Source organism: Pogona vitticeps, chromosome 1, assembly GCF_051106095.1.
Source record: "Pogona vitticeps strain Pit_001003342236 chromosome 1, PviZW2.1, whole genome shotgun sequence".
NCBI classification, from domain to species: Eukaryota; Metazoa; Chordata; class Lepidosauria; order Squamata; family Agamidae; genus Pogona; species Pogona vitticeps.
This window is the reverse complement of record NC_135783.1, coordinates 107,850,435-107,877,260: the sequence shown is the minus strand read 5'-3', so window position 1 is coordinate 107,877,260 and position 26,826 is coordinate 107,850,435. Positions and strand designations below refer to the sequence as shown.

Below are 26,826 nucleotides of genomic sequence, written 5' to 3'. Positions count from 1 at the left end.
CGCTGATCTAAATACTGTTGGTATCTTCAATATCATCAATATTCAGCATTATCAATACATAAAAGTTAAAACACAACTATCCCAAATGCTTCTCACTTAAATTATTTGCTTAACTACATGCTTGCTTTGAAATTATTACCAGTACTTCTACACACTCAAGGCTTAAGCTCAACATCAATTACATAAGACAGAGACGGCTGGCTTCTGGTTTCTAAAGCCAGTAATGTGTGTCTAGGAATATACTCTCCTGTTCAAATGCCCTGTTTGTGAATGATCACACTCTACAAAAATGTTGGTGCCACAGAGTATCACAATAAGAGGTTCGACTTAGAGAACTTGTGTTCAAAAAACAGGGCTATTTTTAGTATTAGAGTTTAGTGCTGTGTCAACAAACTCTCCCTTTTCTTTTGAACCTGTTAGGAAAAGACAGGAATAATTTGTTCCCATTTTCAGCTAACCATGGTTTACCAGCATGCCTGAATAAAGTACAAACAAACCAATTTTAAACTGTGATTTATATTTCTGGCCTTTCTTTAAAAATAGCTATTGTTACGCTTAATAAAATGAGCTGTAACTTATTTAGGTTCAGCTATAAAAATAAACCACAGTTTACTGAGAGCAAGCTCAAATGCTTCCAACCTCCTGTTCGCAAATGCACTGATGGAAAAGGATAGCATAATGCTAAAATGTATATTTTGTCTTACATCCCAAAGGGGTTATGGTGTTAAGCAAATGTTTCATAGTTTTGTCTCGTGCAGTAACAGAAATAAATATGTAACATTCAAGCACAACATATTTCCATGTTTCCAACATTAAAGCTTACAACTTTTCCTAAAATATGAGCCCTTTCTCAAATTTTTTATTATCCTTGATTAAAATTTCATTATCAACACAAGATAAAGGTGCCTCAGGGGCTGACTATGTGCTGTTAACAATCTGTTGGCCACTTCTGATAAACAGTGTATTTTTCATATTTTCTTATTTAACAGTCATAGCCAACATGTGAGGAGGAAAATCCTCTTTTAACAAGAGGAGCTGCAACTAAGGGGATGGATTTAACATTTAAAAGTAAACAGTAAGATGGGAAGAAAGAAATTGGTGCAATCATTAAAACGAAAATCATGAGAACAACTAGATTTGCAAGCAAAATTATGTCTACCTAGTAAGGGCAAAAGAAAATAGGACTGGAAAAACTAGTATAAATATCACACATATTCTGGCTGTCTACTGACATTGCTCCTAACAGAGACAAGATTTTTTTAAAAAAAATACTGATCTCAGAAATTTCAGCAGCTAGAATTCAACTGAAGGAATACACCAGCATAAGTTCATTGGTGCAAATTACAGCAGTGAATTGCTCCTGTTTATGCAGCCAGCATAGGAATTTGTAAGCATGCATTAAGCCACCAAATGTGGGTGCAGCAACCAAATGCCTATGCCAACCGCTTTTTAAGTGGCAACTCGCTACTGAGATTTATGCGACTGGACTTACAGTGGTGGGCATAAGCAACAGGATTTTGGCCATTTTTTTCTAATTATAAAATAATGTTGGGTGGGAGTGGAGGACCAGAGAAAATTGCTGAGAAAATCTCAAGTCTTGTCTGATCACACAATACCTGCAATAGGCAGAAGAGCAGATGAAATTTGCCCTAAATATAAGGCTTCCAGCCACTGGTACTAAAATTCTGCACATGCCTCACCAGGATTCATTTCCTAACATACAACTACCAGTGCAAGGCAAAGCTGCAGCCTAGGACTTGCTTGCTTAAAGGGTTCCCAGCCACCCTTTTATCAGCAGCTGAGCTGATATCAATGACGTTGTTGTTCAGTTGTTTAGTCATGTCCGACTCTTCGTGACCCCATGGACCAGAGCACGCCAGGCCCTCCCGTCTTCCACTGCCTCCCGAAGTTTGGTCAAATTCATGTTGGTAGCTTCAAAGACACTGTCCAACCATCTCATCCTCTGTCGTCCCCTTCTCCTCTTGCCTGCACACTTTCCCAACATCAGGGTCTTTCCCAGGGAGTCTTCTCTTCTCATGAGATGGCCAAAGTATTGAAGCCTCAGCTTCAGGATCTGTCCTTCCAGTGAGCACTCAGGGTTGATTTCCTTCAACCCTGGATAGGTTTGATCTCTTTGCAATCCAGGGGACTCTCAAGAGCCTCCTCCAGCACCACAATTCAAAAACATCAATTCTTCAGCAGTCAGCTTTATGGTCCAGCTCTCACTTCCATACATCACTAAAGGAAAAGTCATAGCTTTGCCTATGCAGATTTTTGTCGGCAAGGTGAGGTCTCTGCTTATTAAGATGCCGTCTAGGTTTGTCATCGCTTTCCTCCCAAGAAGTGAGCATCTTCTAATTTTGTGGCTGCTGTCACCATCTGCAGTGATCATGGAGCCCAGGAAAGTAAAATCTGTCACTGCCTCCATATCTTCCCCTTCTATTTGCCAGGAGGAGATGGGACCAGTGGCCATGATCTTAGTTTTTTTGATGGTGAGCATCAGACTGTTTTTTGTACTCTCCTCTTTCACCCTCATTAAGAGGTTCTTTAATTCCTCCTCACTTTCTGCCATCAGAGTGGTATCATCTGCATATCGGAGGTTGTTGATATTTCTTCCGGCAATCTTAATTCCAATTTGGGATTTCTCCAGTCCAGCCTTTCGCATGATGTATCTGCATATAAGTTAAATAAGCTGGGGAACAATATACAGCCTTGTCGTATTCCTTTCCCAATTTTGAACCATATCCAGTTCTAACTGTTGCTTCCTGTCCCACGTATAGGTTTCTCAGGAGGTAGACAAGGTGGTCAGGCACTCCCATTTCTTTAAGGACTTGCCATAGTTTGCTGTGGTCCACACAGTCAAAGGTTTTTCCGTAGTCAATGAAGCAGAAGTAGATGTTTTTCTGGAACTCTCTGGCTTTCTCCATAATCCAGCGCATGTTAGCAGTTTGCATGTGTGATAACATTTGTAACATTAATAATATTCACAAACTTCTTCAAACATTTTTGTCATGTTTTTGTCACAATAATCCCTACAGCAGATTCTGATTTGGACTAGATAGAGGAGGGAACACTCAGGCAAGCCAAGCTACTAACTAGTGACACTAAGAGGACATCCTTTCCTGTCTCTAAAACATGTTTTTCCTGAACATGAATTCTTGGGGGTGAGGGCAGAAACCAGCCAGCCAGCCAACTAGCCAGCTAACTAGCTATTAGGGGGTTTACTTAAAAAATGAAGGCCCACCACATTCCTAAAGTTAATAGTATTGTATAGCAGAGATCATCAACCACCAGTCCGCGACCCAGCGCCGGTCCGTGGCCTTAGCCAGACCAGGCCACAAAGACAGACACCCCCCCCCCACAGGCACTTCTCCCCACAGCTGCTTTGCGCATGTGCACACATGCACAAAGCATGGGGAAAGGCACGGATCCCAACCAAGGAAGGTGGGGGGGAAGAGTACTGGGTCCTCACAAATCCAAAACGGGCAGGCGGCGTCAACCTAAGAAATGCATTCAAGGAAGAACCCAGCAAAGGGGGTGGGGATGGGCTGTAGAGGCAGGGACTTCCCCCCGAGTGGCACGGCATGGCAGCCAAGCAGCAAGGCACAGGGCTGGCCAATAGGGCGTGGCGCGGGCTGGGAGCGAATGCCTCGAATCCTTGCAGGAGGGGAGGAGCGCCTTACAGCTGATTGTTTCTCTCTGCAGCCGGAGCCATGGGTTTGAGGCACAGTGGCGGGCAGAGGCACAAGTGAGCAGCTGGAGGCGGCATTGCTGCTGCCCAGCTAACTCAGGGGTGCCCGAGCAGCTGGAGATGCCTGTGAAGATGAAGACCTCCCTCCCAGCCTTGGACCACGCGCTGAGGAAGAGTGGGAGATGATGATGATGGCAGAGGGGCTCCGGCCCAGCCACCACCACCCCGCCCATGCCTGGCAGGCCATTGTCTGCACAAGGAGCGAGCCAGCCAGCCAGTTGCCTGGTTTGGAGAGCCAGAACCCATACCTCCGCCATCGTGCCTCCCCCGGGAAAAGACAGCAGCCGAAATGGTAGGCAAAGGTGCCCGCCACCGCTCTTCCCACTGTGGGCGTACAAAGGCTGCCTGAGCATCCCGGCCAAGCAGCAGCAGCAGGCGAGCAAGCAAGAAGGCTGGGGCCGGGACGAGGCCCATGAGTGCCCCGGAGCATCCCGGTGGGGCTGGACAGCTGCCTGGTCGCCTGTGTGAATGGAGGGACGGTGGGTGGTTGCTCGCAAACATCATCACCTACCTCCCAACTGCAGAGGTGGACTGGGTCGCAAAGACAGACTCCCCCCACATGCACCTCCCTTCCCACAGTTGCTTTGCACACGTGCCCAAGTGCCCGTGCAAAGGGGTGGGGCTCTCCCACTGCTTCGCGCATGCACCTGAGGGAGGGGCCCCATCGCTTTCCTCGGAGGCTCAGCTGGTCATTTCTCCAAAAAATGTTGGGGACATTTTTCACAGCCCTTTATTTTCCACATTTTTCAGGATGTTTTTTCCCTTTCAGTTTGCAAACATAAATACTTTTAAAATACTTTCAGAAACTACAGGCCCTTTCCAAATTTGTTTGAGGTTAGCCAGTCCCAATTGATATCGCAAACATTTGGATACAAATCTGATCAGATGGTGTTCACACATCCCTAATCTTAAACTTTTATGCATAGGTAAATTACCCAATAAAAAATATGCAGGCAACTATAAAAAAATAATTCATATAATAATAATGGTGTGTATATGCGTAAGATTTAAAATATTTCAATAAATATGTTAGCAATAACAATCATCATTATTAGATCTAGTTCTTCAGTATGAAAAGGCTGTACTAGCCAAGTTAGACATCCAGTATAAAAAAAGAGAACAAACCTTGCATTTGTTCTTGGAAGCTAACATCAGTTCACAAATACAGTTTCATGTATCATGTTCTACATCTGAGAAATTACTATCATGTAGTGTTAGTAATGAAGTTCATAAATACTGCAAGGTAACAGAGTATATGTACTAAATATCAGTGTGGATAAAATAAATGCTTCTTAATTTAAAATATCAGATTTAAAAAAATATTTCTCAAAATTAAATCAGATTTTCTTTGATAGCATGGTTTTGAGGGGGGACTATCTAAAGATACTTTTCTGTTTAAGATACACTACAGCCACAAGGTTTCCATCATGAAATAAGGATTAGTTTTTCATAATGTATCATGAGACTGTATATTCATGCAATGTTTTTAAAGAGTATAAATCGAGAAGATTATATCATAGTTGCTTGGTTTTGCAGTTCTCAAAACTGAATTTGTGATAACATGCCTTGTCTTAACACTAAAAAGAAATTTAAACAAATACATACAGTCAAGAAAGAGACTTCAATCCAATTGTTTCTCTGCAATTAGCTGTTTAAGCAAATGCAAAATGTATATGCTATATTATTCTGATATTTTAGTTAAATAAAATAATTTAAATGATTCTTCTTCTTGCTAATGATTAGGTTTCTCCTGCCAATAAAGCACAGCAGAAATGTTTCCCAAATATGAATGATAAACCTATTAGACTGGAGATAGTTCACTCCATTATTTACCATTTCAAATGGTAAATAACTAGATAATCACAAATTTTTGGATATAACTGTAAAGTGGATCTGAAAATTCATCATTCTAAAAATGATATCTTCATTTGGGTTGTAAATACAGTGGTGCCTCGCTAGACGATTGCCTCGCAAAACGGTTAATTCGCAAGATGATGTTTTTTGCGATCGCTATAGCGCTTCGCAAAACGGTTTTCCCTATGAGCGATTTTCGCTAGACGATGTTTCTGTCCATGCTTCGCAAGACTTTTTTCGGGACCGTTTTTCGCAAGATGACAATTTTGACAGCTGGGTCCATGCTTCGCAAAACAGTTTTCCTATTGCTGATTTTTGCAAGACGGTGATTTTTCCCCCCCACTGGAACACATTAAATAGATTTCAATGCATTCCAATGGGGAACCACATTTCATAAGACAATGTTTTCACAAGACAGCGATTTTCGTGGAATGGATTAACATCATCTTCCAAGGCACCACTGTATTAAGGTTACAACAACAAGCAAGAATGAACCTTTATGCAGAAAGCCATGATTTAAATCGGGTCCTACTGACAAGAGATTTAAATTATAACTTAAATTGTTATCCATCACTTTGCTACATATGTATTTAAGGTAGCAAAAGCATACACGAAGTAGGGAATCCAAACAGTAATTATGCAAGTGACAACAAAACTGAAAGCCTTTTTCCAATTTAAGCTCAATTTAACCCAGTCCAAAAAATTATCTGAGTCCAATTACAACCATCTTTTAGACTTGACACAAAGCCACAGTAGCTTCATAAATAATGCATGAGTCCACATAATAGCTAATTGCCCTTAGTTATGTTGTTACATTAATGGTAAAGTTCAGTGAAATGTGGAATAAAAGAAGAAATAAAGTTATATCCATTTGCTTTTGAAATAAAAGTTTCTACATCATCTACACTAGGTATCACAATGTGGGGGTGAGGCAATCCTAAAACCTTAGTGGCACAGTTGTATCTGCTACACAGTAATCGTATGAAAATATTACCCCAAAAATCACTTTCTATAAAATGCACTGCACTTTTGTAAATATAGTACATCATATCACAAGAATGCACACAAATTTTTTAAATTGCTGGTTTCCCCTCATACCGTATTTTTCCATGTACTGTATAAGACTATACTTTTGTCTAAAATCTTTAGACTAAAAATTGAGGGTTGTCTTATACATGGAAGTAAGCTGAGGAGAGAAAAAACCAGTGGAGGGGAAAGCAGGGATCAAAGTGATCCTGCAGGGCTTTGATCCCTGCTTTCCCCTCCACTTGCTAAGCCCCACTTAGATTTCTTAATTTTGGGTTAGAAAAGGGGGGGGTCGAATAAATGGGGGTGTCTTATACATGGAAAAATACAGTAATTAATATGAAAGCAACAATATAAAAACACAAACCCTTGCTTCCATTTAGGAATGTGCATTTCTTTCTCTTAATTTTTACTTTAAAGTTGTATTATATATATATATATATATTTTAAAGGCTTCCATAATGGGAAACCCATGCAAAGCTAATTCCAGATATTTGCACATTATGTTGGTATTCAACACCTGCCATTTTTCTTTATTCTAAGTCAGGAAATTCTACATTCGTCTCAGTCGAACACATTGCTCATGGACCAGGCTTTTGCAAAACCTCAAACAGCCTCAAAAAGAGACAATGTAACAAATCACATCTGCAAATATAATTACTGGAAAGGCTGTGAAACACAGTTAGAAAAAGCAGAATTAAAAAATAAGCAAGCAATAAAACAAAAAGGGCAGTGCAGATCAGAGTTCCACCATGATAATTTAAGCAATTTGGATAGCACATTTGAACTGAGGCTTTCAGTAACCAACGCAAAAAGAGACACTGTGTAAGTCCTGAAAAATAAAAAAAGCAATCAATCAATTTCTAACACTAGAGAATATCTCTTTTCTGGGATAGCTTCTGGATCTAGTCCAACATCTGGCCATTTTAAGCTATGCAATAAGGATTTCCTATATTCCAGGTTTTGTAAACAAAGAGCCAAGACCAGACCGATGGATTTCCCCTAGTCTTTCAAAAGCTCCCCAAATCAATTCCTGTATTTTAGATTTTTGCATACATTAGCACTCACTGCATTGTGACTGTACTAAAACTTATTTCAGGCATAGGCAACAAGATAAACCACTTGGTAATAAAGTGTGGCAACTGTGCAATCACCATCTAAAAGGAAATCTGAAGAACTACACAGACAGTTCATGACCTATCAAGAAACAAACAGGTGAGTGATCTTAAGCCACCTTGTCAGCCAGCATTTCAGACATTAAATTTCTTTTGAGATCCCGACAGTTCATGTGTCCCTGCATCATTACCAAAGGAAGACATGAACAACTGTTTTAACTTGTCTATTAATGAAATTCTTGGAAACACTCCTTCCATCCAAAGTGTTTAGTTTATTATTTTTACAAACAAGTTCACTTTAAAGACAGATAAAACTAGACAAATAGCATATACGGATAACAGGAATAGAGGGACAATTTAACCAACATTCATACAAAGGGCCTATCACTCTCCATGTTCTGGTACTCGCTGTAAAAACTATAAAGATAAAAAATTCTCACCCATTCCCCACACCAATAAGCTTGCATGGAAAGGTTTCATTTTTCACAGACACTCTCCTCTGGCTGAGATCCAAAGAACTATGTGACTAGTTGCACACACATGGAAAGGAACCATATGAACGTTATGTTTCACAAGCAGCAACTGCCCCATGACATACAGTTATGTGAAAAAGAAAGTACACTCTCTTTGAATTCTGCAGTTTTATCTATTAGAACATAATAAAAATTATCTGGTCCTTAGCAGGTCTGAAAACTAGGTGAATTCAACATCAGATGAACAACACATGACATATTACACCATGTCATAATTTATTTTATAAAAATAAAGCCAACATGGAAAAGCCATGTATTAAGCAGTGTGATGGTCTGGAGCGTTCAAGTGTGTGTTAACACAATATCAAAGAGGAAATCAAAGAGGAAATCAACAAGAGCTTGGCCAAGATTGGGCTATGCAACAGGACAATGAGGCTAAGCATGCCAGCAAATCCACAGCAGAATGGCTGAAAAATAAAAGAATCAAGGTGCTGCAATGGCCCAGTCAAAGTCCAGACCTCAAGCCAAATAAAATGTTGTAGTCCAGACCTTCAGAGAGCTATGCATAAACAAATGCCTAAAAACCTCAATGAACTGAAGCAATGTTGCAAAGAAGAATGGGCCAACATTTCTCCACAATGATGTGAAAGACGGATAAAAAATTATTACTTCATGTTATTGCTACGAAAGGTGGTTCTACAAGCCATTGAATCATAAGGTGGACTTAGTTTTTTCACACATGGCTTATCCATTTTGGCTTTCTTTTTATAAAATGAATCATGATACAGTATAATATGTCATGTGTTGCTGTTCATCTGAGGTTGTACCTACCGGTACCTAATTTTCAGACCTACTAAAGACCAGATGGTTTTTACTATGTCCTAGTATGTAGAATTCAAAGAAAGTATACTTTCTTTTTCACATAACTCTATATCAATACAATGGTGCCTCGCAAGACGAATGCCTCGCAGGACGAAAAACCCACAAGACGAATGGTTTTTACGATCACTGTGTTGCCTCACAAGACAGCTTCTTCTATGGCCATGCTTCACAAGACAATTTTTCCACAAGACCAATGCCTCACAAGATGAAAATCATTCATTCGTCTTGCAAGGTTCCCATAGGGATGCATTGCAATGCATTCCTATGGGAAGACGCTTTTCGCTAGACAAAAATTTCGCAAGACAGCGCTACTCGCGGAACAAATTACTTCCATCTTGCAAGGCACCACTGTACTCTGTAGCGATGAAGGACTGAGGGGGGAGTGACGCTGTTGAAAAATATATCCTAACATGCCTATATTTTGATCATGTGGTACTTTATGTTTCTACTCATAAAACCTTGCAGATTAGTAGGTCACTGCACCTGCACCCAAGGAAAACCATTATAAACTTATATATACCACAGGGGTAAAACACTACCTGAGCACACCATTCATCTTGAAAAAAATTAACTTACTTAAGGTGAAGCAGCATAAACACATTAAGAGAAGCTGATATTTAATATAATCTGAAAAGTTTTTCAAAATACACTCTTCTCTACAATGTAATCCACAGAATCGTAACTCCATCAAATTGCTAGGTATCTCAAGAGTTATCGCCCAACCCCTCAATATAGGAAAGGGTCTCAGACAGATGGTAACCCAACCATTCTTTAAAAACTACCAACAAAACAAGTCCAGCATCTTACAAAATAATCCATTCCACTGCCAGAGAAGTCTTTGTAACTAACATGATGGAATGTAATTTTATGACGTGTAAAGCTTTTTTAAAAAAGATTACAAGCATTTGAACAATAAAAAAGATGGTTTAATTAAAATTTAAATGGAAATCTGATGTTTAAAAAATAATTTTTATCCACGGACATATTACTCTATTGTGCTTTGGTCAAACCTCACATGGAATACTGTTTTGAGTTCAGGACACTAAAATTTAAGAAATTTTAAGAAGCATTCAAAAAGGATACTGGCAAACTAGAACATGTTCCAAGGGAATTGGGATGGTAAAGGGTCTAGAAACTATGTTAAACGACAAATAGCTAAGGGATTTGGCCACTTTTACCCTGGAGAAGACTATTTTGAAAGGCAATATGATAGCTGTCTTCAAATTATTGAACAGCTGTCATGTCTCAGCTAGAATACATCCATTTTTTGCAGCTCCAGAGATAAGGACCCCAATCAATTAAAACTGTATGGAAGATGATTTACAAGAAAGAATATTTTTTTCTAAATGTTAGCAAGAACTTCCTGTTCATTAACTCCTTCTAAGGTTTTTTAAGCACAGAGCACTCAAAAGGGGCTTATTCTTTCCTTCTTCTGGGGAAACTAGGGGATGCTGCACAAGGTTATATAAGCTGCTCTTCTCCCAGGAGGTGTGTGAGGCTTGCCACCACTGGTCAGATTGATGGAAATTTCTTCCTCCATCCACTGATGCATGGACAATAACACGGCAGGTTAAACAAAAACAGGGCTTATTGTAGCCATGCGGGGTTATAGCACTACAGTACCTGTAACCAACTGCACAGAGTCCAAGTCTTTTCCCCTCCCACTTACATTCACCAAGAGGACTTCCAGTCCAGTAATTCTCAACAGGGATAATACCTGTTGAACCAAGTCAAGGGGGCCTAGAGCACAATACACCCACATTGAGGATAGTGGAGCCAGTTTCTCGGGTCCCTCTTCTCGTGCCCTGCTCACTCTTGGGTGTGGCATGCCTTCTGCCACTGTCTTTGTCAGCATCTTTGTTGTGTTGCAGTTAGCTCCTCAGGGCTGGCTTGTTGAGGCCAGTGTTTCCACTGCCTGCACTCCCACTCTCCTTGCTATGATGGACATGGGTGTGGATAAGGACTGAGATGGTGGTCTGCCTCATCCCAAGGGAGCCTCGGTTGAACTAGTAGCCCTGTCCAGGGTTCCTCCTTATTTATATATATTCTAAGCCCCTGGGTGGCTCAGAGACCTCTGAAAGCTCTATCTCCACCTGGTAGTCCTCACTAAGGTACTCCAGGGCATTCCTCCCCAGGACCATTTGTCAACCTCCTCCTTAACCACATATCAGGGAGCAGATGTCCCATCTACACCCCTCGCCCCTCCATCTTCTTCTCTTCCTATAGCCCCAGTTGCCTTTTCCCTTATACGGTCCCAGACACAGGGCCCTCCTTTCCTCTCTAGGAGTCACTTCACTGGGCTGGGAACGCCTGCATGTGCCTCTCCCTCCAGGACCTTCATTTATGTTCTTTCTTCCTGCCATCTGGGATCTTCTCATTTTGGTTCCCCCAGAGTTCACTCCACCAGTTCTCTCTCTCCCATGTCTACCAGGGAACTGACTGTCCAGAGTTCCACAGGATGATGGTGAGATGTCCTGCCAACAGAGGCACTCTGGACACTTGTGCCCGTTCCCAGTCCTACAACGTGCAATGGAGAACTGACCTCCTGACCTCTAACTCCACACCTAGGTATCCAAATTCATTTTCTTTCTTTCTTTTTCTCAGATATACCACTATGGAATAGGAATTAAAATTCTAATTCCGTATTATGAGACTACAGCCAAAAACCTACTGTCTTGTGTAGTAAATAACACTGGACTAGGCCCAGGGGATTTGGTGATTCACCTCCTCTGTAAGCATCTCTGTAAGCATTGATTCAAGCAGGCCTACTCTAACTGTGATTTTCAGAAATAAAATATTCCTGATTTCCTCATATGTATTCCAAGACTCCAGTAGAATCCCTTTCATGGTCAGGAAGCTATATTATTTTCTGATATAACTGCAGAAAAAACTAATCTGATTTTTTTTTCAAAATAAATCACTGGGGTTTTTTTAATATATGATATGGGTCTTCTAAAAATAAACCTGTATCTTTGACATATGAAAAAATATTATTAAGGTCTTATCAAGTAAGTGTGCATTTTTGGGGAGGAGTCATGTAATTAAATAAAGCCTTTCTAATTAGAGATTTAAATCAAGTGGCACTTTTACTTCCCTTGACCCTACACACTACTCAACCTAGAATTACATTACCATGTTTGGCTACTACATCATATTGTTGGCTTATGCTTAACTTGTATTCTGTAAAGATGCCAAGAATTGTTTTTACATATATTACCGCCAAGCCATGTATCATCTACGTTTGTATATATGATTTTTCCTGCCTAAATTTTACATGCATAATTTTCTATTTATTCCTGTTAAAATGTATTGTGTGCATCTTAATTCAGCTCTATAATATATGAACATCAGCTTGAATCTGGATTCTGTCCTCTAACCCCAAACATTGAACATATTCGAAGGGAAAAAAATAAAAGTTAAGCACATACTTAGCTTAGTAGATTATATATAAATTAAACCTCCAACATAAGCACTTGTTATGCAGAGTAAATTATACAATACAATAAACTCCCAGATTCAAACCTACTGCATTGCTAACTAACAAATCTAAGGAAGCAGGCTAGGAAATTATCTTCGCCTGGAGCCTTAGGAAGTTACTGTCCCCTGGGAGCAGCTGCATGGAATGGTGAAACAGCAGAAAATCGGCATAACCCAAATCTTTAATTCTTTTTCACGGTACTTTTTCTAAAAGTGCTTCTACCTAGCTGCCTGGATTTCAGATTTCAGTGTCCTTTTCAAGAATGAAGAAAGCAACCAAGTCTTCTTTAAAAAAAAAACACCCTGCTGGAAAAATGAATATAGATAATAGGTAAATTAATGCATCACACAGTGACTAAATTATCAAGTCAGCTTTGATTGTAAAGGCCAGAATGCATCACATTAAACTGTGTGACCTCCAATTATGCATAATTATGTTTGTTCCCATTATTTAATATTCAAATTATCTAATTTGTGTTTATCCAGAACATGTCTGGAAAAAAAATATTCTTTCAATTTGAACACTATGCTTTGTTTCCTCTCTTAGTACATGTATAACGTCTCTTAAAGTAGTAAACCCTCTCGACACCGTGAAGTCTCCAGCTTCCTGTTCTTCCTCAGAACAAAAAAACATTCAGGAGCTCATTTTCCTTTTTCCTCCCCGCAAAATAAATAAATAAATAAATAAAACTATGTCAGATACCCTGTAACAATGGAGAAGGCAAGGAGAGGACATTCTGACCCATCCTGGCCAAAGGACTAAGGGCCCCTCAATCTCCTCCTTAGAGGCAAGGCTCGCTGGAGCCCATGCACAAAGAACTATGGATTAAAGCTATGTTTGAAATAGACCATGGCACACCAGCTTTTATCTGATGTGTGCACCCCCTTTTCAAGAACGTGATATCAAAATAACTAATAACTAGTGCAAGGAAATGTATCAACCAGGTACCGCTAACGTTATTTTTACAAGGATTGAAGAGCCAAATTTGTTCAGGCCCTTCTGAAGTGATACACATTGTCAGCCCCACCACTGCTGCACTATATGGGAAATTTTCCATTTGAAACCAGCCCAAATACAAACAATTTTTAAAAACCCATCGTGTCCCACTGATTTCCATTGTTAGATAATTCTTAACAATGACATAACAATATTTTGCTAAGTCAAACATTCCAGCTAAACTATTTTTTATCATTAGACTTCTATAATTAGCATAAAGAAGGTTTACTGGTTTTTGTGTTTGTTTTTTAATATCTTTACAGGCTTGGCTACTGTTAATAGCCTTTTCCAGATAAAGCCTTGCTTCTGTTCATGCTGATAACACATTGTTGGGAACTGTCCTTGAACTGGAAGAACAATGTTGCTTAGTAAATTCCCTTTACAAACTCTCACTGTACTGAAGCAAGCTAAAGTAGTTTTACTTTGTATTATAACCAGACATAATGCAGTTAGTTCCTTCCAGCATAGGTCTTGTTTCTCTCTCTCTCATTCTCTCTCATTCCTTCTCTATTTTTTTTCTTTTTTTGTAAAACAAAAAGCCTATCAAATTTTTGGAACACTTCACCCTATTTTAGGTCTATCTTTAGCGACACACCAAAAATGTATTTCCAATTAAGTTGAGAACAACCCATTAACAAAAAAATCTATTTATTGAATGACATGGCTATAGTGGAGGGAGTGAAGCATCAGTTCGACCAAATGAGAGAAAAGCAATACATAGGACAAAACACTGGATAGATTTAGATGTACACACTGGGGCTTATTAAGCCAAAATACACACAACACTTGTACCCTTACACTTCAGACGTTCTCAGTATATCACAGGTGTAAGATTTCTTGGAAAAATTAGCCACTACATCTAACCCAGGTAACTCTTCTTTCCAGGTCTGCCACAAATTAAGATCTGGAACCACAATTCTAAAGTTAATTTTAGATAATGGCTTGCATCCTTTCACAATGTGTGATCCTATCTTGTACAAGATGAAGTACTAGAAGTACCAATCACTACCGTTGTAAATATGTGATTTTTCAATTCGCATGCATGCTATTGTTTAAAAAAAGGGCACTTTTCTTCTTAGCAAGCTTCTCTGTTTTAACAGCTGTAAGACTGGATGTCATTTAATAGAAAGAAGTTACCTATTGATTTTTTTTAATTCTAGTTTATAAGGCAATAAATGAAATTCCTCCTGAAGCATCATTTTCTGAAATAAATGAGTTTCTTGTTGGCCTATGAACTCTGGGCTTGGTTGTACCATTTTATGTCAGTATTATTTCCCTTTCTTTTTAAAATCCTTGCTGGATGTGTGACGCTCTTACTCAAAAGAGCATGCTAGGACCACACATACTAATGTTTTTATTTTACTTTTTTTAAGCTTTAAAGAGTGTAAATAAACCCTCAAAGGCACTGTTAGAGACAGATATATGTTGGAAGGTGAATAGTTTTAAGAAATTGTCTCCCTACTTAAAAATGTGTGTGCTACTGTACTTTATCAGATCAATCCTAACTACAGGTTTATTTATTAAGATAATATAATCTTGGGGCCAGGGCATACCAAAGGACTGGGTAATATTTTAGCCACCCCTGATTTGTGAAGGATGTGATCGCTTTGCCCGTAATTAATAATGTAACTGAAATTTATAATTGGATTTATAACTTTGAACTCTAGTTTCCTCCTTTGTGTCTCTTACATGTCAAGCCTATATCTGAATGTTCATGCAGCATGTCTGTTCCTGCCTTAGAAGTGGAATTCCCATCTCACAAGCTATAAAAGAACAGCAGGCATCCTACCCAAATATCTAGGCTTTTAGAAACTGTTGCAGCAAGTCCTCCCCACTAGCCCTTCTCACAAAAGTAAATATCACAAAATGAGGCTTTCGCTCAAGAAATATATAGGGAAAGAGCTGAACTAGCTATAAGATGAATCTGATCGAGTTTACCTTTGCCAACTTGCAATTAACATCCACATGTGTATTCAGCACAGTCTCCACTATTGAACAGCAATCCATTAGATGTTTCAGAATCATTTGACAGGTGTGATATATGAACTGATCAGCATTCTTTTTTGTTGTCTAGCAATGCTGCTCTTGGTTGCTCATCTGTGATTATTAACACTGTCCTTAATTCCAATAATGTTTCTTAGTAAATTAAGCAAAATATAATATACTTACGTTGAACTTTATTATGTCATATATCAAATACCGAGGGACAACCTGGCCGTTCACTTTGTCAATAATCATTTCCTTTAAAAACAGAAGAAAAATTGTATCTCAACAGGTATGAAAGAGCTTGCAAATCGCATCAACTAACTTATTTTAAACATTTATTTTGCACTAACTAATGTTGCAGTTTTCCAGGAGGATTTTTATTCAGGATTTGGTGGGGAGCAGAACCCTTTGTCTAAAACCAAAATCAACTGGGCAGCTGGTGGCAGACAAGAGAGAGACAAAGAGGACTAAGACAGGTAAATTAAACATGCACTACATGTACAGTATTGCATCACTGGAGGCTGAATAATGCATGATAGTACAAAGTCCGTAAAATTTTATATTAACATTGGTTTCTGTTAGTGGCAATAATGCAATAACAAGATTCCTTTGACTGCAAAATCGATCACAGTATGCATAATATAAGCATGCTTAACGTTTAGATCTGATTGTTCAAAGAAGAGATGTCTGCTAACACATGCCCAATCCAAGATGGAGTATGTTTCAGGGCTCAGATACATAGAAATGAGCAGATGCAGTTTTAGAAAACATAGGGCCATTTTTTCCACAAAACCAGAAGTCACTTTCAGCCAAAAATACCATGACAGAGAGGGTCCTCACTGACACTGTCTAGGAAAGGCTGCTAGTGAAGTGATGGATATGCTCATTTACTTTAACACTGAATTTTAGCTTTTTTGTTTGGTATCTAGGACCTGTTTGCTGTGTTTGTTTGTTTGTCTGCCAGTCTCTCTGTGTCTGTTTATAAATGAGATGTACAGTAGACCAGCTGAACAACTGCCTGGAAAAGAAAGCTGTAAAGATTACAATAGGCCACTGTATCACAAGGAAAAGATGTAGCTGGAAATTCATCTCCCTCCATATTCAAGTCAGGGTGATGTATTCTTCCTTATAGTTTTTATTAGCATGAAATCAATAAGCAAGCCCAATACCAGGAATGTTATTGAGCTCTGGGGTAATATCAGAGAACAACAAAAATGCATCATTGGGGGTTCTGTTATCATCGTTATGTTGCCATGGAAACTAAAAATGAGTAGATTTTCACTGGATAGTGTACTTGAGTTACCATGTAGAGTTCTGAATAGCTGGTATAACATTCTCAACAACTAATACTTTTGATCACAAAGCGAAAAAGGCATCTCTAATGCATATGGTCGACATTTAATGTGAAGGTGTCCCCCTTTTTCTTTCTTTTTTTACATTTAGTACTGTGTTTCCCTGAAAATAAGACAGGTCTTGTATTAATTTTTGATCCAAAAAAACACATTAGGGCTTATTTTCAGGAGATTTTTTTTCATGTACAACAATCTACATTTATTCAAATACAGTCATGCAATTGTCTTCTGGTTGCTGCATAATGATGAAAGGCAGGATTTAACTGGGGCTTATTTTGGGGGTAGGGCTTATATTACGAACATCCTGAAAATCATACAAGGGCTTATTTCCAGGTTAGGTCTTATTTTCGGGAAAACAGTGTACATTTCAAAAGTCTGTTCAGACCAGTATTAAAGAGAAAAGTAACCAGGAAAACTAGGAGTACTGTACCTGTTGTTGACAAGCTTGTTGTTGAATGTTCTACACTTTTGTTACACTGTCTATTAGAACCTTGAATTGTTTTTCATAGAGCTATCTTTCTATTTCCCTCTCCAGGACCAGTTTCAAGTATTTCCAATGCCACATTACATGCTGGAGGCACCACTATGAAACTAACCATTGAACACCATTTATAAGCTCAGCATGATAAGATTTTTTGCAGTTTTGACAAGACAAGGATTGGTATGATGGAACCATCCAAAAGCCACTAGATTTTCTTTTTCATGGTCCAGGGCAATTTCAAATGAAGGTGGAATTTCCTTAGGGCATGTCACATTCTGCCTGCAGGTGAGGAGGCTGAAGGAAAAGTGCATGGAAGAAGTCTCACTCATAATCACCACCCTATTTGCCCTACTTTTTAAAAGCAGTTTCATATGTTCTACCAGAGGATGAATATGTGCATCATATCAGAACATAAAAATGCAAGCATATTTTAAATTTTTGCATATTAACTTGTGTGACCCTTTCTTAATTTTTAATGTGCATGTACTCTATATAATGTTTGTTGTCAGGTACTTATTCTGCAGCTGTGTAAATCCTTAGTGAATACACTACTCTCATCTGACTGACACTTCTGGAACCTCTTCCTTCCACATCTTCCCAGTTCTGTATCTTTGGTGACTATCAAATTGGAAGTTAAGAGTTCAGTGCTAACTTATTTTCAATGTATTCTGTACCCAGTCAATCTTCCTCTGAGCTGCTTGCCTGCTAGTCTATCCTTGCCATCCTGTAACAACTTGGTAAATCCAGCTCACTTTCATGTAGGAGTGAAGGGGAAGCTAGCTCTGTTTTATTTGGCTTAACAGTATCATTGAATGCCATCAGACTACCAAGGCTACCTAATTTCAGTGGTTTCCTAAAAAGCTATAAAACTATAATTGAGAGTAGTTGGGTGAGGGAAAAAATTGTGCAATCAGTGATAAGGAATGAGCCTAGAGGTACTGATCTTCATATCAGTATGGTCATTTTAGTAGAAACTTAGCTGACCCCTGAGGTTTCAGATTTTATCACATACTGGCTAATGGTCAAAAGAAAAAATACTATCTCCCTTAAGCAAAGCAGAGAATTCACAAATGTAACACTAGATGATCAAGTTATTCAGGAAAATAATGTTGTCTCTGTGATTGTATATAAACACATAAGAGAAATATACCTTCCTTTTTTTTCTTTTACAACTGTCATCTTGTCCGCAGTTTAAAGACAGGTTAAGATTAATCTTAATCCTCTCTATTCGTTAAGATCTCTTCATTTTCATTATGAACATTATGATCCCTTTGGATAAAGTCCACAACCTTTTCGATGAGCCTGTGGTAACTAGGACATCTACTGAATCTTCCTATCCTGGCTCTTACTTGTGGTGACCACTGACCTTCCCGCTCCCCTCCATAACTTCTCAATATTGTAAGGTAGTGTTAAGTAATCTTAGTGGGCCTAGGGGCCAATATTTTTTGCTCCAAGTCCCCATGCAGAGGTGCCCCAAGCAAAAGAACTGACCTTTTGCGTGTCTGCTTTTCAAAATGTTAAGAGAAAGTGCACAGACTAGCACTTCCATTTAGTTTCCCTTTCCTTTCATTCTCATTGGCAGGGTCATCAGGTTGTTTCAGGCTAATCCCTCCCTTTTTTTAAAGTTTGAGGGACCTTAGGATGGGGTAGCGAAAAACACCTCACATCGCACATGATGCGCACCCCTGCACTGTAAGAATAGAGTTGTGTTGGTTATATCCTTCTCCAAATCCCAAATCTCTGGTCATGACAGAAAAATATTGTGCGTCTCCCCGAGTCTTCCCCCACTGACAGCCTAATGTGTATCATTATGAGATCTGATTGCAAATTTTCCCTGAACTACCAAGGATGGATAAACTAATAAAATTATGTGGTCACCACTTATCACAACACTCATCTCAGATTCTGAAATCTTGAACTAAAAATAGAAGCATATAGTACATAAGGACATAATATCTTACCCCATCCAAGAGAGTATTTTCTAAATGGGCACGTGGATCTTTACGAAATGGAAACTCCAGATTAGATACATGAAATACAGAGTTATCTCTGTCTATCATATACACTTCATTCTTGCCATCAATCAACATCATATACCTATGAAGAAAAAAGAACAGAACATTAAAACACTCTTTCTTCCACAACATTTTAATTCAATGGCTGAAACACTCTTGCTTAGCATTGTACACTGCACTGGAGTAGACCCAGTAAACCATTGGGGATTTTGGCGAGTCAACCCCTCCACAAGTTCCATTGATTCAATTGAGCCTATTCTGTTTGTAATTTATTATACTAAAGTAAGTTGCAACAGGAGTAGGCCCATTTGAATCAATTAATCTTAAGAAGGAGCTGACTCACCAAATCGCTGCTGATTCAATGAGCCTATTCGAGTGTGATTTACAAGATCAGAGATACAGTACTAGGATTTCAGCTATTGTATACTTTAAAATTACTGAAGTACACTGGCCATAGACAAGTTACAAACTTGTCACCTGTATGTTTAAAGTCATACAAACAAGAACTATTTCAGAAATGAGGGATCAAGACCCAAAGAATAATTGGTGTTTGGTGCTAGCAATCCAGACAGGTGTTTGAATGTTTATTTCTTTACAGCAAGAACAAAGACCTACTATTAACCATATAGATTCATCTTTCAATTGTGCATGGCAGCACTAGTAAAACAAATGCTGAAAAAATGAAGAATACAGTCAATGAGTGCAATAGCTCATATCTGTATGCTAATGTTTGAACTACTGCAGGGTGCAGCATAATTTCATCTGTCCATATTAGAAGAACTGGAAACCAAAGATAGAAATTATTTATACTTAATATACAAGAATACATGGCACCACATCGTTCTGCAAACTTGTAGGCAATAAGTGCAATAGCTCATACAGTATCTGTATGCTAAAATTTGAAATACTGCAGGGTGTGGCATAATTCCATCTTTCCATATTACAAGAACTGGAAACCAAAGATAGAAATTATTTATAGTTAATATACTAGAGTCTCAGAACAAAGAAACTATGTTATGCAACATATGGAACAATAGGCCTTTAATGTAAACCTGTCCAGTCACTAATGTACATTTTAGTTACTTTGAGTCAAATGAATAGTATAATTACAATATGGGGCAGTTTAAAATTGGTTGAAAAAATTAGCACATCTGGAATCAATTAAAGCAAAAACATAAAGATGTCTATTTCAGTACCCTGACTCAGAAAATCTGAATTATCTGTCATTGTTCTCTTTATGCCAGTGAATATCTAACTCACTGCTTTCCTAAAAGAAAATATTCCTGAATAACAAACTAGTTCAAATTCTGTTTCTTTAAGTCCAATATAACAGCATCCCCTATATAATAAAGGTAAAACAATCTGTCCTCTGGGTGCCTTTGTTTAGATATATAAAGCTTATTCGTGACACTAAAGAACAACAAATATCAAAAGGAGTGCAGATTATTATGCTGAAATAACCTGACTTTGAAAGATACATCTATGCATGTAGATAACAATCTCTTGAGCAGCAGACACTCCTCCTAAAATCCATAACATACGGGTTCTGGATTTCAATTTCCACAATCCTCAATCAGTATGGCCAACTGCCAATTACTATGGGAATTGTAGTCTGAAAATCTGAAAGGTACCAACTTTTCCTGATTTTTCCCATAATGATGCAGTGCAGCACACCCCATTCAATTGTTGCTGGCAAACATTTTAAAAAAATATGTGTGATAAACATAAACGTATGAGAATGTGCTTACGAAACATACAAAAGCACATAGCAGGTCACCCAAGTAGGTTACAGATCAGGTTGTAGCCCTCCCAAGATCTCAAATTACAGTAACATATTTTTCACTCCATAAGACAGTTTTTCCCCAAAAAAAGTGGGGGAGAAAGTATGTGAATCTTAATGGAGCAAATACTATTTTTAAAAAAGGGTTCTAGCACCATCACCCAGAAGCCTCCCACCACCATGCTGGGAGGCCTCTGAACTGGCACCAGAGGCTGCTTGCTGTGACAGCCACGTTAGACCTCACCACTCTGCCATCTACACTGCTGGCTTTCCAGGATCTGCCTCCTGGAGCCCACCTGGAAAATCAGCAGAGCCAACAGGCCTATGGCAGCAAATTTAAATGGCAGAGGGCAGTGAAAACAGGCAAGGACCAAAGGGGAAAGAGTGATTCTTAAAAAGCCTAGGGGAAACCACAAACACAGTCCCCCACTACCATAAATTAGGCAGTTGAGTTCCCCACATTTGGGGAAATCACAGGGATTAGCACACCTGAAGTGCAATGGACAAGCCTTACCCTAGGAAAACCACTTTCATGATCATGGTATCTCCCCTGCCAGGTATGAGTTGGAGTGGCCCCTGCACCTCCTACCCCCTTCTGTGCCCTGCCCCCCCAAGGCATGGTGACTCCCGGCTGCACCTCCTGATCAGAACAGGGCTGCACAGCCCCAGTCCCGCCAGAGGCCAAGAGAGCTCTTCAGTGTTTTGGGGTGCCCCACGGGACCCCCCTCAGGGGCTGGGTGTTCCTCCCACAATCCTCCAGTGCACAGATATTAGCATACCTAATGTGCGGGGAAGGCAGGGAAAGCGGGAAATTCAAACTTTCAGTTAGTGTAGAGGCTGCTTGTCTGCTTCCTTGCTAGTCCAAGCAGTTAGAGAGCTGGGACCTAGGACTGCCTGGTATTGTCATTTTAAAATGTAAAATTTAGTTTAAAAGCTGCTTGTTAGTGCTTGGGTGAAAAGGTGCTCCGTTTGAGTTGAAACCTGCTTGTGTACAAACGTGCATACTTGCTTTAAAAGCTGCTAGTTTTGCTTTAAAAGCTGCCTGGGAAGCCTTTCAGACCAGCGCCGATCAGCTGTTAGGTGGGGAGGGGGAGGGGGAAGGAGCAGAGAATAGCACAAAATGGCTGCCGGCTGCTGGCTTTTAGCTGTTTGGTGCTCTTTTTCGGCTGTTAGGCACTGTGAAAAGCCGGGCTCAGTCTACAGTACCTGGTAAGTGACTTTCTTTTTTAAAAAAATTAAGTTTCTGACCTTTTTTCCCCATAAGAATGCATTAATTAATTTTCAATGCATTTCTATGGGAAATTTGGATTTGACTTGCAAACTTTTCAACTAGTTCTGGGGATCTAATAGAGAATGTATTGCCAAAGGGTGTTGCAGCAAGGAAACTAACGGTGCTTTATAAGCCAGAACACAAACTTAGCTGCTGATCACAAATTAAACCTGCATACATAGGAAAGCAAAATGCAGTCTTGCTTTTAGTTGTTTCCATGTCCTTATGGTTGTGGTATCTCTTTGATGTATCTAAATCATAACAGGGCCAGGAAGTCTCAGAGACATGGCATAGTTATTTGGTTAGTGTTTTTGGAACAGTCATTGCCTGTAGCACATGCTACATTTGCTGATACAGTAGTCTGAAAATTAAGAAAGTTAAAATTCTTAGTGACTTCTAACTGGATTACAGTACCTGCTTCCTGATTTCAGCTGCTATAGTTTGTATTCAGTTTTTTTGGCTTGCCAAGAACATTGCTCCTGGCTTTGTTTTGAATAACCTCTTGTGCCTTTGCATGCTACAAACCTTCAATTATGTCAGAAAACCGAGATTTGGTCTTATGCTGAGCATGTGCTGCTGCTGGTGAATGGGATCAGGCTAAGCTTTGTGCTGCTGTTCTTTTGCATAACCTAAAGTAAATAAGGAAAACCAGCTGTTAAATAGTTTAATTCCACTATTTATCCTCCACACAACTAAAAGGGACCTCTCAATGGAGTGCTAAATCAGACAAACCATTTCTCACTTAATATAGGCTTGAGCTGTAGCTGGGCAGAGTTGTACAACAATCTCATCTGTCATTGAGACATTTCTATAAGCATGGGGAGGAGGTGGATGAAAGGAAATGTAAAATATAGGTAGTGTGGTATATGTCTTATCACTGGCTGATAATGGTCTATATGTACTTGACTTAAATTTATGGTACACAAATTTATGGTACATAAACTAGAGTACACAAACCTTTAAGTCTCTCCATTTGTTAATGACAGTGGTAATGGTTCTTAATGCCACTGTTGACAGCTGTTCACTTTACATGGTTCAAATGTTATTCTGTTATAGTTTATCAAATATTTTATTACACTATTTGGTTCAGAATATTTTTTCCTGTGTTCCTCCTCTAAAAATTAGGTGCGTCTTAAGGTCAGGTGTGTCTTATGGAGCAAAAAATACGGTATTATTCAGCCATGCTATTGCTAAATAATCCTTGAATGTAAAGAGCAGTGATAGTGGGAGGCAGGGTGAGGAGCAATTTTAATTTTGGCTGGTATGTTTGGGATTACATCCCTACCCTTCTGCAGAAAAAAACATGATCACTGCCAAAAATATGCAGCTCACTTTACCAGCTTTGACTTCATGCCTGCTACTTCATTTTTATATTACTGATCAAGTAAACATTGTTTTACCAATTTTTCCTCCTGTGTCAGATTGTGATTCTGCACCTTAACTTACTCTAGCTGCCTGCTAAAGTTTTCAACAGGAATAATTACTTCCTCACATCTTTCCTTGTTAAATGCAGACTGCAATTTCTCGTGACCTGTGTCAACAGTAAGAACTGTTTAGGCATCAGAGGAACAGAGCTTTTTGGTTCCCTGATGCCCCAAAAGGTCTTAATCATCAACAAGAAACTACAGTTATCAATTAACAAGGAAGAAAGGCACATCTCAGGAAGTAATTGAAGACTTCCTCATGCCTGTTGAAAGCTTCCTCATGCAATTAAGACAATGAAGGTCCAGATCATTCTTTCAGACAAAAAGTGGTGAGTAGCATTTAGCTTCTGAATAACTTAAAATAACTTAAAAGCAACACAAAATAGCTGGCAAGAAGATGGGAAAGCCACTGGGAAAATGCCCCCCCAATTTTAGCCATGAATCATGTCAATAATTTTTGTGGTTTTCAAAAATCAATATTTGCAGGTGCTTTGGGGGCTCTCAAGATGCCTTATGCCCTCCCCTGTTTCAATTAGATGCATTGGGAAATAAACCTGACCCCTTATATAATAGAGCACATGCTTTGCCACCCGGCTATTCAATGAAGCTCTGAGTGAACTTCTGTCATATAGTGAAGAGAAAATGAAAGCCAACATGTGTAATCCCAGCAAGCCCTCACATACGGATTGGCCTCAGTCTGGCCTTCTATTTGAACAATGAAGAACAGAGCATTATCAGCAACAAGATGACAGAAATCAACCGCTGCCTCAGCAGGTTCTCCCTGCAGGACTTGGTTACAGCCTTGTTACACACTTGTCAACTCTACTGTGACCCTTAATATGAAACCCCTCCTGAACTTCAGCACGTTAAAGGCTACTTAGTAGAGCACCAAACTTCTGTATATCCAACAGGCATAACCCTTTTTGGTCCAAAAAAGGCATATGTACCAGTATAGTGTTACGTGTACCAGTCACATGGCAGCTGTTAAAATAGGCGTCCACAATTAAACTGCATCTTTCTTCACAAATAACATCCCAGACTGGTGAATCTACACATCTCTGATGAATAGGACATGATAAACACACATGCTAATACTTTCTCCATCAAGCTTCTGTATGGCCACCTATTTTTCTAGAAAGCATATGCTGAAATACCGGAAGTCACTCCTGATTTACAGGAGGAAGACATCAGGTCTCTGCTTCCAGCTTGCAGCAGCCCCTCAAATTCCGTAAGCATGTTGCATGGACAGTTGGAAACCAGTACCAGAAAAGGTCAGCTGTGGACAAATTGGGCAAAGGAACCTTCCCAGATCCGTTCCAACTAAAAATGACAGATCCTGGATTCAATTCTAGATGTTTACATTGTTATATTTATTCTCTGTCACACACAAATGCAAACTAGAAAGAAGATCAAATTATTAGGAATTTAAAAGATGTCTGACAGCACTGTTCTACAACTAATGCAGTGTAACTTTGGCCCATCCTACACAAAGAACTGTTGTTGTTTAGTTAAGTCGTGCCTGACTCTTCATGACCCCATGGACCAGAGCACGCCAGGCCCTACTGTCTTCCACACAAAGAACTGCAGCTTCTAATTCTTCTCCAAAATAGAAATAAGAGTTGCAATGTTTTGATACAAACATACCAGTGCAAAGATTATTAAATGACAAGAAAATATGACAGATTTATTCAAACATGAATACTAACTGACATACAAAACATAAATGCAGTTCTCAGAGTTTAACTACCATTACCTTCACCATCATATATTTAAGTTAGACACATCAGCTTCACTTTTCAGCTCCACTTTTGCTTTTTGGTACACCTTTTAAAAGCCCATTAACTGTTGTCACAGGGACATCCCTGTCTTGTGTTGCTACATAAGGCTACACCAATGCAGCAAAATTCTAGGGCACTTTAATACAACTCGTCTAGTATTTAGTAAGTGATTCTTTATCTGGGAAATCCAATGTAACATGTCATGCTACATTGAAGCAAGCAAATCTCTTTTCTGAAAAAAAAACCAATATACAGTAAAGAGTCAGCATAGTGATACCCACTGAGTTAAACAGAAGTTAAACATGAACGATAAATGAGACCAGTGCCACTCTGCTTCTTGTAGAACCTATATCTAAAATGGCCAATTTATATTTGCTACTTTGATACATCTGCTAACCATTTTACATCTGTAATACAACAGTTAGCAGCATGCCACTTACGTATTTCCTGATAGCATGTAACACCAGTATGACTTTGCTACATCATTTTGTTGAAAGTAGTAACTGTTAGTTCATACACAAAGATGGTGAATTGTATTAATAGAATGTACAAGGAAACCATATCTTATATCAAATTTCCCCAAAAATAAGACCTAATCTGAAAATAAGACCTAGGATTTTTCAGGATGCTTGTAGTATAAGCCCTACCCCAAAAATAAGCCCCAGTTAAGTAGAACCCCCTCTCCGCCATTGTGCAGCAATCAGAAGAAGATGACGTGACTGCATTTGAATAAATGTAGATTGTTATACATGAAAAACGTAAAACATCCCCTGAAAATAAGCCCTAATGTGTGGTGTTTTTTTTTTTTTTTTTTTTTTTTTTGGAGTAAAAGTTAATATAAGACCCTGTCTTATTTTGGGGGGAACACTGTAGTAATTGCTATAGAAATTCATACACTGCCATTTATGTACTACCTGTCAATTAGTATATGTGCATACAGATAATGGTCTCTGACAAAATAGGTGAGCCTAAATGCCCCAAGACATTCCATCACTGATGTTTCAGCAATTTTAAGATGATATATCCTCTTTATTCCCAGGCATATGCATGAGATTAGACAATCATCTGAGTATACACACTCTTTCAAATGTCAGGAAGCAAGCTTATTTATCTGCTATTAATAATGGACCCTTTCAATTCAGACTTCAATCTGTTAGAACTGGTG

General features: G+C 39.0%; 1 protein-coding gene and 1 non-coding gene across 2 annotated transcripts in view; both read right to left on the bottom strand.

The window, feature by feature from the left end:
* Positions 1–26,826, bottom strand: part of RNGTT (RNA guanylyltransferase and 5'-phosphatase) — a 169,229-nt gene that overhangs the window by 100,568 nt on the left and 41,835 nt on the right. The window contains exons 9-10 of the mRNA XM_020789179.3: positions 19,356–19,491; positions 15,745–15,816 (exon numbers count right to left, since the gene is read on the bottom strand). Coding sequence (XP_020644838.3) covers positions 15,745–15,816; positions 19,356–19,491 — 208 coding nt within the window. The remainder of the gene's footprint in view (positions 1–15,744; positions 15,817–19,355; positions 19,492–26,826) is intronic.
* On the bottom strand, positions 21,591–21,754 carry LOC140703657 (U1 spliceosomal RNA). Its single transcript, XR_012082959.2, has one exon. It is a non-coding gene; the product is annotated as a U1 spliceosomal RNA (small nuclear RNA).